Source organism: Alexandromys fortis, unplaced genomic scaffold (assembly GCF_014885135.2).
Source record: "Alexandromys fortis isolate MF-2015 unplaced genomic scaffold, M_Fortis_MF-2015_v1.1 scaffold_3, whole genome shotgun sequence".
In the NCBI taxonomy this organism is placed as follows: Eukaryota; Metazoa; Chordata; class Mammalia; order Rodentia; family Cricetidae; genus Alexandromys; species Alexandromys fortis.
This window is the reverse complement of record NW_026067909.1, coordinates 1,389,154-1,404,656: the sequence shown is the minus strand read 5'-3', so window position 1 is coordinate 1,404,656 and position 15,503 is coordinate 1,389,154. Positions and strand designations below refer to the sequence as shown.

General features: G+C 50.2%; 1 protein-coding gene across 2 annotated transcripts in view; it reads right to left on the bottom strand.

Annotated features, from left to right (window-relative positions):
* Window positions 1-15,503, bottom strand: part of Lhpp (phospholysine phosphohistidine inorganic pyrophosphate phosphatase) — an 84,046-nt gene that overhangs the window by 56,099 nt on the left and 12,444 nt on the right. For both annotated transcript variants that reach the window (XM_050137097.1, XM_050137096.1), the window contains exons 2-5: window positions 12,658-12,845; window positions 9,728-9,881; window positions 1,910-1,973; window positions 1,027-1,119 (exon numbers count right to left, since the gene is read on the bottom strand). In XM_050137097.1, coding sequence (XP_049993054.1) covers window positions 1,027-1,119; window positions 1,910-1,973; window positions 9,728-9,881; window positions 12,658-12,845 — 499 coding nt within the window. The remainder of the gene's footprint in view (window positions 1-1,026; window positions 1,120-1,909; window positions 1,974-9,727; window positions 9,882-12,657; window positions 12,846-15,503) is intronic.

The window sequence follows — 15,503 nt, the reverse complement described above, 5'->3', positions numbered from 1 at the left end:
CCAGTTCCTTTCATCTGTGTCTACACCTCGGAGCGCCATCGCAGGTATAGACAGCAGACTCATTTAATCCTGAAGAAGCCACCGAAGTTTCCCTTCCAAACAGTGCTGTTCCTTCACAGTCCTGGGACACAGGGCTCCAGCTTTTCCATATCAACGCCTGCACTTTCCTGCTACTTCCACCCTTTAGCGGCCATAGTAGATGGCGGGGTTTGTAGTCCCAAGGGGCCAAGAAACTCGCCATCTTTCTGTGTGCTCCTGGGTCACCGCCTGGGGTTCTACTGTTAAAATGCCCCATTTTAAAAGGAATGTTTTTTTTTAACATGAAAGGATACAACAGACCTGAGATTTGCTTTAAAACATGAGAGTGAAAAATTAGTTCTGGGGCTGAGGAGATGGTTTAGTTGGAAAAGTGCTTGCTGTGCAGATATGAGGCCCTGAGTTCTGATCCCCAGCATCCATGTGCACCTGGGCACAGCAGCACACATCTGTAATCCCAGTGATCCTGTGCAGAGATGGGAGACAGAGACAGGAGAGTCCCTGGAAACTCACTGGCTAGCTAGCTCGGCATATGCAGTGGCAGGTAAGAGAGACCCTGTCTCAAACAGAGGACAAGATAAGGACTAACACCCGAGGTTGTCCTCTGCCTTCCACATGCACACTGTGGCACACGTGTACCTGCAACTTACATACATGTTCATGCATGCACATGTACACATACATATAACACAAGAAAGGAAAACATTTGTTTTTTTTTAAGGGGGGGTAAACATTACAAGAGGGGACCACGTGTGATCTAGTTGTTGGGACACATGGCAAGTAACTCTCTGATTCCTCAGTTAGAAGAGTTCTGGGACAGAAAGATGGCTCAGTGGGTAATGGCGCTTGCTGCTGAGCCTGACGATCTGAGTTCGAGTCCTACCACCCACTTGGTGGAGGGAGAGAATGAACTCACATGATCCCACACCCAAAAGAAATAAGTAAATGTCATTTAAAAAATTTAAAGAAAGGCAATTCTGCCACTCGTACCTGGTGAGCTTCCACCCCGATGGCTTGTAGGGCAGACTTGAAGAACTCAGGGGAAGGTTTCCCCACCACTTCAGCCTCGATACCACAGGCATACTGGCAAAGAAAAGGCATAGCATGGGTTTGAGATCAGGAACGGGAAGGTGACCAAGCATGGGAGAGACTGTCTCATGATGGCTAAGATCCTTCACAAAGCAGGATGCTATGGGCCTCAGAGACATCTCACGGACAAGACTGTCACAACTCCACAACAGGTGTCCTGCCTCCAGTTCCGCCACCCACTCCAAGGCTGCCCACGGCAAAGTGGCATACCATACCTGGCAAAGCCACAAGGCTCCCGAGGGGCAGGAGACCAGGGCCCTCGCCTGCCTGTTCAGCTAGAATTCCATTCTCTTGCCTCTCCCTGTTGCCCACCTCCAAGCAGATCATAGGCCCTCCTGAAGGGGACAGGATTCAATCCACCCACCTGGGCACAGGTGAGCAGGGGAGTGGTCGGTAGGAGTCTAGGCAGGGCTAACTGATTGGCCACAGTCAAAGTGAACTCCAGAGGTCTGGCCGCAGATGTTTCTGTAACCCAGAGGGTCAGCTCAGGAATGAGGCCAGAGGGGACACATGAGGCCTGAGGTATGACAGGGCCAGGAAGGAGGCATCCAGGAGTCAGAGAAGAGCATGCTGGGAGAGATGACCAGGAGGTTGGCCGGGGTTGGGATGAGAGAATGACACACATGTGACTGACTGTGTGGTGACCCAGGCAATGGGAGAGCCAGCTCCAGAGGGGAGGGAGTGTGCGGCTAGAAACCCTACACATGAAAGGCTTCTTGTATGTAAAGTGCTCCCTCTTCTCCAGAAAGCCTGAAGAGGGCATGGGACAGATCATGGCGGGTACCTCGAGTGCCTTCATGTAGCCTCCCACATCCAGCATGAGGCCAGAGGTCTCCTTGTAGTAACGTCTGCAAGAGAGCAGAAGGGGAGAGATAAGCAGAGAGCCACAGGTGCGGGTCAGTACTGACGCCATGCTCAGAGTGACTGATGGAGGCCACATGGGTCATTCAGCCAGTAGCCCCCTGCCGCTGGCCTTGTGGGGACCCTACCGCAATGATTAACCGGGGACCCAAGGGGGACAGATGGATCCAGTTACTAACACAGAGGAAGACAAGTGACCCGTGTTCCAGGAAGGGATGGCAGGCCCCCGGAGCATGTGCTGACTCCCTAATTGCTAATAATTAACCCTTAACTGCTGCCTGAGGAGAGAACTCCATTAGTTCCACAGCGGCCTGCCACATCCCCTGTGAGCTGGGGTCAGGCAAGGTGCCAGGATTCTTGGGGCACCAGCTGCTTCCACAAGACAAGAAGCATGTCTGCCCAACTGCAGAGACAACGCAGGCTCTCTGGGAGCCGTCCTCCTTAAGACGGTCACACTGCTCTTCCAGGTGCCCACGGCCCATCCCACATCAGACCAAGGCCTCGAGGTACAAGGAGTCCTGACTGCAAAGTCATCCACCCATACCTGGGGCTCTCCATGTGACCATAGGAAGCAAGAAGGTGGCTTACACATCATGTTCTAGGGATGAGGTTCGCTGACACCCAGGAATGGCACGGGGATCTGAGTTTAGAATTATTAGGTCTGACCATCCCTGTCAGTTTTTCCCTTCCCTCCTTTCTCTCCCTTCCAGCAGGGGACATTAACTAAGTATGTGTGCTGAGGACGAGAGGAGAGAGACGCAGGCTGGCTCCAACATTCAGACCCCTCTCAGCTTTCTAACAGGGACTTTGGGCTATGTAAGCCTTTAGACCTCAGCTTCCTCACCTCTAAAATGGTCAAAAGAAACGACCATCCATATCTAGGGCTGTTGTGAAGCTTGGACAATAACAATAAAAGTTCCTCATATATGCCCAGAACACAACCACCACTCAATGGCAGGCTGGAGAAGTCTCCTGTAAGCTGTTCACTGGAGCTGGAACACAGGCCCTGAGACAGGAGCTCAGTGGAAAAACGAATACAGGCCCCAGGCCTGCTGGTGCTAGTCCTGTAATCCAGTCTTCAGGAGGCTGAGGCAGGGGAAGAGTCAATTCTAGGCCAGTCTGGGATACACAGCAGATCCTACCTTAGTCTTTTTCTTTTCTTCCTGTGTATGTGTTGGAACATGGTCTGAGAATGGAGTTGCGTGAGGAGAATTCTGTGTGCTTGTGAGAAAATGCCAGGAGAACCTGGCACTGATGTGGGTTCTGAGGATTCCAACTCCAGCCCTCTTGCTTGCATGCCGACAGCTTTAACCATCTCCAAAGTTGGTGAGGTGGCTCAGTGAGCAGAACACTTGTGGTGCAAGCATGGGGACCTGCAGAGCCCCAGAAACCACAGAACCTAGGTGTGACACCGGGTGTCCGTGACCCCAGCACTCCTGGGTTAGATGAGAGGCAGAGACAGAGGAAGTCCCAGAAGCTAGCCAGGCAAACGACAAAGGGGACCCTGTATCAAACAAGGTGGAAGATGAAGAGCGACAGCTGAGGCTTTCCTGTGACCTCCACATGCACACCCTATCAGGAGCATGCCTACACTCACAGACAGACAGACAGACACCACATACACATCTGTGACCTCCACATGCACACCTGGCATGGGCATGCCTACACTCACAGACAGACAGACAGACAGACACATACACACCACATACACACCTGTGACCTCCTCATACACACCCTTCCATGAACATTCCTACACTCACAGATACACAGACATAGGCAAATAGGAAGACAGAGAGACACACATACACTTACTTAAAAGTGTTTCCTTCATTTTTTTTTCTATTTTTACAATAAATTATAATGACTATTTCCTTAGTCCAGAGTTTCAAAGAACTGGAGAATGATAAACAGAATTTGGCCAGCAGAGGGAGACACAGAGGTGCTGTGCTGTCTGAGTGACAGGTGGCTTACCCTACTCAGCCCAGGACTCTGCAGGACTCAGGGACACGATGAGACCTGGCAGGCACCCCTGGACTCCCAGTGTAGAGGAGGCATAAACAGACCCACAGGGAAACTATAAGCGCAAACATGGCGAGCTGCATGAATGGGGGACAGAGGCATCCCTCAGAATAGACGATTAAAGCTGTGTCCTGAGTGAGGGGAAGGAGTGTGGAGACCAGGGAGCATCTGGGATCACCAGAGCACCTGATGGGGTCCACAGTGGCCCACCTCCACACCCACAGTTAGGCCATCCTCCGCGGGCAGCCATCCTCCACGGGCAAGGGCTCTCAGAGGCTCCCAGAGACTCCCAGCCTTGTTCCAATGGGTAGCCAGAGAAAAACTCCAGGAGAGGATTATCAGGGTCCTTCCAAAGGAAAGGGTGAGTAGAAAGGGGTTGGGCAGAGGACAGAGCCGGGACAGACCTAACTCAGAACAGAAGACACTCAGCAAGAAGCAAACAGAAACTTCCAAAACAAAACTTTAACAGGGGCAGCTGTCTGCTGCGGAGGATTCTGGGGATTTCCAGGCTGCCCCGGGGCCAGCCGGAGGACACAGGAGACTGGATGGACAGGAACAAGCCCCTGTCATTTGGAAATCTCACCCCTGAGGAGTCCTTGGAACACAGCTCTGCTGGCCTCGGATCTACAGGTTTATTCTAAAGTAACTTCAGGGTGTTTCAAATCACATGACCTTCTGAGCCAGAGAAAAGGGATTTTCAGAAATCCCAAATAAAACCCTTTTTTTTAAAAAAAATTTTTTGAGACAGTATTTTTCTATGTAGCCCTGGCTATCCTGAAATTCGCACTGTAGACCAGGCTGGCCTCAGACTCAGAGATCTGCCTGCCTCTGCCTCCTCCAGATTGCTGATATTAAAGGTGTGTGCCACCACTGCCCAGCTAAAATAAGAACTTTTAATCCCACCCTCCTCCTTGCTTCTCAGCAGAGGCTTGCTTTTGAGACAGGGTCCCTCTACACACCCAGGCTGGCCTGGCACTCTTTGTAGACCAGGTTGGCCTCCAACTCACAGAGGTCCTTCTGCCTCCACCCCCCAAGTGCTGGGGTTACAGCTGTGCCCCACTACCTCATATATGGTGCTGGGGAACGGAACCCAGTGGTTCCCGCATGCTAGGAAAACACTCTACCAACTAAGCTACATCCCCACTCACCGCCTCCCAATTTTCTTTCTTACTTTTTGTTTTTGATTTTGGTTTTCAAGACAGGGTTTCTCTGTGTAACAGCTCTAGCTGTCCTGGAACTCACTCTGAAGCCCAGGTGAGCCTGGAAGGCACAGAGATCCACCTGCCTATGCCTCCCGAGTGCTAGGATTAAAGGCCTGGGCCACTACTGCTGCCTGGTTTACTTTCTTTTTTAAACTGAATCTGAGCTGATGTTTAGAGAGCCCACAATCTTTATTTCTTATTCATTCAGGAAAACAAAACTCCACTTGGCTGTAAACACCGTTCCCTTTAAGATGAGCAGCCAATCGGCATCGGATTTACACCCCTTCACTAGCGACCGGATATAGTTTTCCTTCCTTTATGGCACAGTGTGGCCTGCTGTGGGCCTGGGAGGGCCCTGGGACCTCCAGCCACTGAGGGCCACTGTAGCACTGGGAGATCGGGGCACGGGGAGCAGTCAGATCTGATTTTATGCTTCGTTCTCCTGCCGTTTCCCATTCCTCGGTGCGGCCTCCCTGCAAAATGACCACTTGACCTCTCCCAGAAGAGCCATTAACCTCCATAGTCTGTAGAGTAAACAGCTTAATTTTCTGATGGCGGCATGACAGGAGAAATTACAAAGGCAATTCCCTCTCTCAGTCCACACAGATGCCAAATGTAAATCACTCCATTCCAAGAAGGGGGACATCCTGCCTCCCTGTACCCTCAGGGAGGCCACCCCAGCCTTCACTGTCATGACAGGAGCTCTTCCTGGACCCCGGGGCTGCCTAGAGAAGCCACCACCCTCTGGAACCTTTCTCCGGGTTTGAAACATGCCACCCTTCACCCAAGTCAAAATCTAGGGAGCTGGAGGCCCCGCTCGTATCAAATCAACCCTCCCCGACTGCTGTGTCTGCTGAAGTTATCACCCAGCCAAGAGCAAGCAATTCCTGTTTCCATCTTTTTCACTAGTGTACTTATTTAAGCCATTACTCAATCTGGAATAACCTTTAGCAATGATAAAAATCCATCAAAAATATATAGACATAAATGACCCAGAATACTGCTTTTTCATTATGTGCATTTTCCAGTGCAGGTTTGCCCACTAAAACATCCAAGGGCAGGGCCCATGTCAGTGAGCTAAGCAGGTCAAGTGTGCCTAGAGCAACGGGCATGAGGGCCCAGCAGGAAGCCCTGTTGCCTACCAGGCTAAAGCAGGAACCCCAAAGCATCATGCAACCTCAAGAGTGTGAGACTCCGAACTTTTAGTGCTGTTTCTGTTGACCAGGCTACACATGTCCAGCCTTCTGGAAGTGAGCTGGGCAGCATGTATCATGAAGCTCAAACTGCAGCCACAACTGGTAGCTCAGACATGTAATCACAGCACTTGAGAGGCTAAGGCAGGAGGATTGCTGAGAGTATAGGTCATCCTGGGTAGAGTGAGACCCCTCCCCCCCGTATCAAAATAAATAAATAAAAGGAAAGAAAAAAAAACTTAAAAATCTTCCTTTAGTGGTCTCTGAGTTCATCTGATATGACAAAGACACTCGATCATAGCTTACTGTCCCAGACAATAAGAAACAACCTCACTGTCCAACAGTAGGGAGCATTGAACATAACCCCAGGACAGTCACAAGGCGGATTAACTGTGTCACAGAGATAATCTGGTCACTGTGGTACTTGTCATTCACAAGGTGTTGTTTGGTGAGTGTAGGAAACAGGCACCAGGGGCCTGAGGAGAAGGCTCTGTGTTTGAACCCTTTGCTGTACAAGCGTGAGGAGCGGAGTCAGATCCCCAGCTCACATAAACGTCTGGTGGACATGGTGGCCCGCCTCTAATTCCAGCCTAGGAAGGGAGAGACACCCACAAATTGGACCATTGTTGTGATCTATGTTTGACTGAGAGATGCTACCTCACTGAATAAGGTAGAAGAAGATGGAGGATGCTATTCCTGACAATAACCTTGGGCCTCCACATGCATACACATACACATGTGTACCCATACACATGCAAAAGCATACACACACATACACACAAAAAATAGATTAAAAAAAAGAACCCCACAAGTGTTAAAACAAGGCCAAGCCTACACTGGTTCCGTTTCTTGTTGCTGTGACCAACTATATAACAAGGAAGGAAGGAAATGGGGTTCACAGTCTGAGGGGTACAGAACACCACAGTGGAGAAGGCATGGGGGCAAAAGCGTGAAGCAGCTGGGTCACGCTGCATCCACGGTTAGGAAGCAGAGAGGGGCAAACGCTGGGCAAATTCAGCATTCTCCTTTCTCCTTCTTCACTCCAGGACTCCAAGACATGGGACGCTACCCACACTTACGGGTGAGTCTACTTTTTTATGCATAATTTATTTTTATTTTACGTTCATTTGTGTTTTTCCTGTGTGAGGCTGTCAGATCCCCTGGAACTGGAGTTACAGACAAGTGCGAGCTGCCATGTAGGTGCTGGGATTTGAACCTGAGTCCTCTGGAAGAGCAGCCAGTGCCCAGGTCTCTTAACCACTGGCCCATCTCTCCAGCCCTAAGGGCGAGTCTTCACTCTTCAGTTAAACCTCTCTACAAACACCCTCACAGATACTTCCAGAAGTGTGTGTGTCTTAGGTAACTCTCGATCCAGTCATGTTTGCAGCGTCGGATGAATGCATGCATCTGCAAGTACTCATCCGAGGACACACACCCACATGGTGATGTTTGTGCTGTACAGTCTACTGCAAATACCTTTTATCTTCTTCTTGGGCTTGTGACTTCTAGGTTTTCTTCAATGAGCATATGCTATCTTGGCGGTAAGGAAAGATGCCAGCAGGGCTAGGGATATAGCTCAGTGGTCCAGCCTTGCCTGGCAATGTACAAGGCCTTGAGTTCAATACCCAGTACCTAATGTGAGGGGAAAAGTGCTTTGTTGGTCGTCATGGCAATGCCTGTAATTCCAGAGATCGAGAGGTAGAGGCAAGGGAATCAGAAGCTGAAGATCAATTTCAACTATATAGAATATAAGCAGCTTCAGGCCAACCTGGGAATATAAAAAAACCAAAACCAAAACAAAACAGGGCTGGAAAGATGGCTCAGCAGTTCAGGGCATTTGTTCTCACAGAGGACTTGGGTTTGGTTTCTAGCACCCACATGGCAGCTCATAACTAGCAATGACTCCACTTCCAAGGAACACAGCACCCTTTTCTGACCTCCAGGGGTAGTAGGTATGCACGTGGCAGATATACACACATGTAGGCAAAACACACACACACACACACACACACACAAAATTAAAACAAAGTAAATAGGGGAGAAAGGAAAGCGGGAGAGAGGAAGACGTTAAGTAAACACCCCCCCTTCTTTTTAAAGAAAAAGTAGGTGCTAGGGTTTGCATCCTGACTGTCCTCCAGAGACCCATGAGTTGAACGTAAGAAGGTGGGTACTAGGGCTGAAGAGATGGTTCAGCAGTTAGGAGCACTGGCTGTTCTTCCACAGGACCTGGGTTCAATCCCCAGCACCCACATGGTTGCTAACAGCAGTCTGTAAATCCAGTTTTCTGATTTTCTCTTCTGGCCCCCACGGGCACCACACACATATGGGTATAGACATGCATGTAGGCAAAACAACTATACACATAAAATAGCAATAATAATTATTCTTTTTAAAAAAAGGGGGTGGGGTCTAGTAAAAGGAAGTTAGACCTTTAAGGGGGAAGCTTGGAGGGGACACTGCGAGTCTTGATCTTTCTTTCTTTGCTTCCCAGTTTCTAGGGAGATAAACTGGACACTTTTCCCATGATGTCCGCCCTTACCATAGGCCCAAAGCAAACCTCTGAAACGATGAGCCTGACACCCAGCCTTCCTTGAACCTGTTTATCTCCGGCATCTGTTGGAGCAGTGGAAACCAACTAGTCTGGTGTTGAGGTGTGATAAAAGCCCAGCCAAAAACCGGGTGGTGGTGGCGCATGCCTTTAATCCCAGCACTCGGGAGGCAGAGGCAGGCGGGTCTCTGTGAGTTCGAGACCAGCGTGGTCTACAAGAGCTAGTTCCAGGACAGGCTCCAAAGCCACAGAGAAACCCTGTCTCGAAAAACAAAAACAAAACAAAACAAAGCCCAGCCGAAGCATGGGGACCAAATCCTAACTCTAGAGACTGCACCCAGCACCCGGGACCCAGACTAAAGCATCCTTCCCAGACCCCAAGTCTATCTATTAATACACAAAGCATCCCTAGGGACCATTCCTAAACATCTTGTGCTACGTGCTATGCTAAGCAACCTCTTCCTCCCTTACTGTAAACTTAGGACAGACAACACCTGGCTTTTGAGATCTCCTCAGGGTCTCCACCTGCACTAATGGCCCCACCCCTCTCCTGGCCCAAGATTCACACAGAAACTTGGCCAAGCATCTCTGGAAAGATTATTAAAAAGGAAGAAAGGAGAGAATGAAGAGAAAAGGCAAGGGAGGGAGAGAAGGCGCCTTGTGCTCATTCCCTCCCCCACCCCAGCCCCGTCTGCATCTGTCTCTACTTGATCCCACAGCAGAGAACCACAAGGCATGGGGCAGAGCTGCCCAGCACCAGCCCCCTGCCACCGACTCACCCCTTTCCCAGTGATATGAGCACAGGGTTTTCCAGCTCCATTAGCACTTGGAAGGCTCTGTTCATGTTTTTATAGGAAAAGCTTTCACCGGCATCCGCAATCACGACACAATTTGGGTTGGACATGTCAATGTCATCAAATTCTGAGCGGACCCCTGGAATGACAAGAGAGACAGACGGCCCTAAAGCCCAGAATGTGGCCTGCTCCCGGCAGGGACACTTTCTCTCTGCCGGGTCTGCCTGTCGGAATATGTATTTCAGAACAGCCTGAAGCTGGGAAACAGCTAGACATAACTATACTGTGGTATGCTCCTTACATGGCAAGAGCAAGAACACAGTGGTACATGTGATGAGCCTCTAGGCTGGTGAGAGTCTACTTTCTGTGAAAGCGAGGGCCGTCTCAGCAGGCCTGGCTTGCTCGAATTCTGCGCGCTCCAGAGAAAGGCTGGTCGTTTAGACTGGCCCCTCTAACAATGCTAGGGAGAAGCCCTGGCCCTGACAAAATCCTGTCTGATGGGGGTTCCACACCCAAGGATTTGGGTTGCACTGGGTCGGTTTGATCTTGAGAGAAGTATGTGGGTGGAGGCGGAGCCCCTAAGGTTAGTCGCATGGGGACTGTGTGCTTAGAAGACCAGCCCTTCTCAGACAAGTGTAGGCAACAAAGCTCCAGCGCCTCTCTGTTGCCAAGCTGCAGTGTCAGACATCACTGCGGAGACAACCAAGCACATCCAATGCAGGGGCAACTGGGATTTGATGATTGGTCTCTTCTGCCCTTCACCCCAAGCAGCTCCTCCCTTGTTAAGCGGAGCTGTGATCTTCCACTGTGCCTAGCTTTAATGGTGAATGCAATGTCTTTCTGAGTCTGTCCAAGGAATAACTGCGGCCTAGGGTGGCCTTTGGGGTCCCTGGGTTAATATATATTGTACAATTCTATTGATAATCCTAAACAGGTATATTTATCTATGATAGAAAATAAAAAAACAATGACTGTCACCCGGGTGGTGGTGGCGCACGCCTTTAATCCCAGCACGTGGGAGGCAGAGGCAGACGGATCTCTGTGAACTAGAGGCCAACCTGTTCTATGGAGTGAGTTCCAGGACAGCCAAGGCTACACAGAGAAACCCTGTTTCAAAACACCAGTAATAATAATAATGATAACTGTCACTAAGGGGTAGGGCCAGGGACCAACTGGAAGGATCTGCAGGAAGCTTCAGGGTTACAATAATGGAGGTCTCTAGAGGTGTGAGATTCTGGGGTGCAAAATTTAAGTTCAGTCAAAGCGTAATAGAGGTTTGGTTTTTTTCAGCACATGTAAAACTTACATCAACAGAAAATACCTGACCAGGTACTGAGCCCTAGTCAATCACAGGCTGGAACGCAATAGGGAACTGCACCAACATCCACTGTGGAATGATTTAAAACTATCAGCTAGATAGATGGAAGCATGGATGGACAAATAACCAAGAAAACATTATAGAGTATCATTCTCAACATCCATGGCCTGTAAAACTATTCTAAGTAAAAACTGTGTGTGTGCATGTAAGTGCGAACATGTGTGTGTGTGTGTGTGTGAGCGTGTGTGCGTTTGCGGAGGTTAGGATAAAATTGTGCCTCCTCAATGACTCTCCACATTGTTGTCGAGACCCTGAAGCTTGCTAATTGCTAGACTGGATGGCTGGCGAGCCTCAGGGATCCTCATATCCTCCGTGCTTGGATTATAGGGGTACACTGCTCTGCTTTTCATAGGGCTGTCGGGGATCAAACTCAAGTCCAAGTGCTTGGGCAGCAGGTACTTATGACGGGGTCATCATCAGAACCCCACCATGAGAATTTTGGAGGTCTGCTGTATGTCTGAAGATTTTCATAATACAGTATTGGGTGGAAAACATCAATAATAAAACCTAGAAAAGGCCAAAGTCTGAGGATCAGGTACACAGTTGGAAAGAAGACACAGCAGCAGAGGAAGGACAGCTGGATTCCTTGGTTAGCACCACATCTGAGCCAATGCTTTATTCAGCCCCAGCCCAGCTTCTTCATTGTCTCTTCCATGCCTAGCAACCCTTCCGACGGGGAACAGGAGACGGGGTCTCTAAAGACACTGGCAGGGCTCCTAACTACAGGGAAAGGAGGGTAGAAAGAGGGTTTTTAAAGGCTGGGCATGATTCCCTTCATTGGTGCCAGGGCAATGGACTCCATCTTCCTGCTTTCCAAGGAGAGTACTCTCCACCTCACGGGAGCGTCCCGCCTCTGCCCAGAGGTTTGTCCAGATGAAAACACTGTGGGGGCGGGGAAGAAGGAAGAAGGAAGGAGGGAAGGAACGACAAAAGAGCATTTCGAAGTACTTGAACCCTGTTTTTAAATGTCGCCAGAGAATACTGTTCCTTCTGCTTGTTCCCCAAAAGCTCCCCACTGAGGGCTCAAGGTTCTCTGGTCTTGAGGACCAGAACCATCCAGATTCAACCCTTGCTCTGACAGCCATTTGTAGACTGCACCGAAGAGCAGTCTGGCTGCCATTAAGGCAGACAGGCTACGGGTGGCAGATATTCCAAAGCTAGGGGCTGCAATCTTGATTTTCACATCCCCATATTCATCTTCTCTACTTCCTTCCCTCCCTCCTTTCTTCTCTCTCAATAATCTTACCTCTTGGGTTAAATCCCTGACCTTGCCTAGATCAAGGAACACGACCTCAGGTTTTACTCTCAGGATCATGCAAGCTGGCCTTGAGGCTGGGGGTTGGTTGGGGACAGCTGGGGCCTGGTCTTACCTCTCCCCTGTCCCCCAGCAGGAAGCCTCATGAGTTCTGTCCCCGTGAAGACTCATAAGGGTCATGGAAGAAGTCAGCCTTGACCTGCATGTGTGGTTTGGCCCAAATGGGAGTAGAAGCCCTCTCCCCAGCCTCCATCACAAAAGTTAAGTCCTAGGTAGGCCTACCGTCATGGACGAGCAGGTGTGGCCGCAGGCCTCGCTCCTTCAGGATCTGGCAGGTGGCCGGGGCAGGGGCGGTCACCTCTCCTTCTGAGATGTCGAACCCCAGTCGCTGAAGCAGCCCCACCAGCTCTCTCCGGGACTTCTGGGACTCATTGGTACAGAATCTCACCTTCAACGGGGACCGCTTCAGTCTGGGGCACAAAAACACAAATGAGAGTGTGCTCGGCACAGAGGGGTGTGGCCTCCCAAGAAGAGGCCCAGAGAGGGACTTCTGCAAGAGCAACTGGTGTTCAGGATAGGATGTCACAGCTGGAAGAGACCGCTTCTTGGAAAAGAGAATGCTGGCAGACCCCACCCCCAAACTCCTATGTAACCTCACATGATCTGAGCCAGCTGAGCTTCCCACCCAGCCTCTGCTAGGGACACTTCACCCCACCCCCACCTGGGACATGTCACCTACCCCAGACCCACTCATCAATGCTCCATTGCCATCTTCCGGGCCCAGCTGCAAAGCCGTCTCCAAATGCCCACAGGTGTTTCTCCACCTCATTCCGCAGCACCTGCATCTCCCCTTGGGACCTGTGCTCCCCATGTCTGTGAGTTACTAACTCAGGATCCACACTTCTCCAACAGCGTAAGACAGAGGTACCAAGCTGAAGCTTGTCTTCTCATTAAAGTCAATAAATAGGGCCTGTCAGAAACAGGCATCAGGAATATGACAGTTCTGGGATGTAGAAATGGGAACCCCACCTTGCATAAACCCAGAATTGAGGTTCCGTACAACTGAGATGCACTGAAAGCCAAGAGCACTATGACCCCTCCTTCAGAGCATCCTGGTGACATGTGGGTGAGTTCTTTGGATACAAAGCCACAAAGAAGATGCCCCAAGGGGCCCCCAATGAGATAACACTCAACCCATCTATAAATAGTCAGTGTGCACTTGGTACTGGGCTCGGACCTGTAGGTGAGTGCAGGAAGGGCCTTGCTGGCCACAGATCTGGGGCAGCATGGAGGCTGGCTGGCAGTGAGCACGAAGGATCGCAGGCAAGGCAATCTGTGCCTGGCAGGAGAGGGACCATGAAGGGCACAAATGGGGTAAAGGGACAATGGCTGTCTGCACAGGCAGGTGGGAGAGGCCTCACGGAGAGGCAACCCAGAGCTGAGACCTTGAGGAGAAAACACTAAGCTAAAACACATTTACTAGGACTTCCCTTAGGCTGTCTGAGCCTGTGGCCCCTTGGCACCCATAGAAGCAGGTGGGTTTCAGGGACCGGTCAGCTCTGGGACTATGGAGGGCCACTTAGGAAGAAATCTGTAGATCTACAGCCATCGGCGCACAGACCGCATCTTCCACAGCCTAGGTGGTTCACCCCCTTTCTTCTTATTTGTCTTCCCTAATCAGAGGTTTATGAATGACCAATTGCACCCAGTGGTTAATTGCCCTTCATAAAGATGGCGTTTTTATTTTTAAATTAGGCAGTTAATATATTGTAACTAATAGCATCACCTTGTATGTTATGGATGCGTCTTCACTGATTGGTGCCCAGAATGTGTGATTCACACCCAAGTTAATGGAGCAGTTGAGTGAAGAAGTGCAGGGGTCTCAAGGGACTAATTACTGCTAATGAATGATGATGTGACCTTCTCAGAACAGTGAGCAATCGGTGTGACAGCGAGATGGCAGGAGCCTCACAGCTGTCACTCCAAACACAACTTCTGATGAGGGTGGGAGGGCGTAGCTCATTGTCTTCTCTGAGATACCAACAGGAGTTCGTTGGAAAATCAGGGCTTTCAATTTGGGACTTTATCTGTGCAGGGACAATGTGACTGGAACTGTGTATGCAGAGCCCCCCCCCCCCGTCCTGTCCCTTTGTGACACTGACCGTGCCCCCTTCCAATGCGTTACCACAGGCCCTTTGACCACCAGAGGCCAGCCCCAGGAAGTCTCTTTCTTTAAAATCATTGGAAATAATTATAGTAGTCACTATTATTATTAAAATAGTTAAGTACGGGCTGGAGAGATGGCTCAGTGGCTAAGAACACTTTCTGCTATTGCAGAGAACCCAAGTTTGGTTCTCAGCACCCATGTGGCAGCTCATAACCGTATGTAACTTCAGTTCCAGGGGATCAGACGGCCTCTTCTGGCTTCTGTGGGCACATGCACACACACGGTGCACAGACACCCACACACATAAAATTAAGAATTCACTAAAAAAGTTTAACGCTGATAAAGTACCAATACAGCTTTCATGGAGTCTTGGCCCTGGAGAAGCACTGTCTTTGTGCTAAATGTCCATGGCCTGAAGTTATCCTCACACCCCCAGGGCAGGTCCTCCTCACAAGCGCCCTGCTTAAGTACCAGCTAACTGAGTAAACTTACCCCCCACCCAGGAGACAAGAAGGGAAACCCAGAAGAGGCCTGAGCCAGGTCATCTGGTTTGCAAGCACAAAGCCTATGGGGCCCTCAGTTATCTACTGAAGGTGTGCACAGGCTCTTGCACAGAGGGAAAAAATTCCCCAGGACATTCAAAGGTAACACTATGCCCCAGGCAGAGCCCAGCGGTCCCAGATCCGCTCTGAGGCATCTTACTCTAGGGAGGGGTGAGACATGTGTGGGCCTGACCTGTGTGTGTACCTGGGATAAAATTGGGATGGGCAAGAAGCCACATACCAACGTGAAGGCCTGGATGGAAGACTGAACTGTGCCTCACCCAGTTCCTACACTGAAGCCTTAATCCCCAGGGTGTCTGTACTCAGAGACAAGGCCTATGAGCAGCAAATTATGATTAAGTGGAATCGTAAGACGGGGGTCCTCAGAGAACCTCACAGGCTGGGTATGGTGACACAGG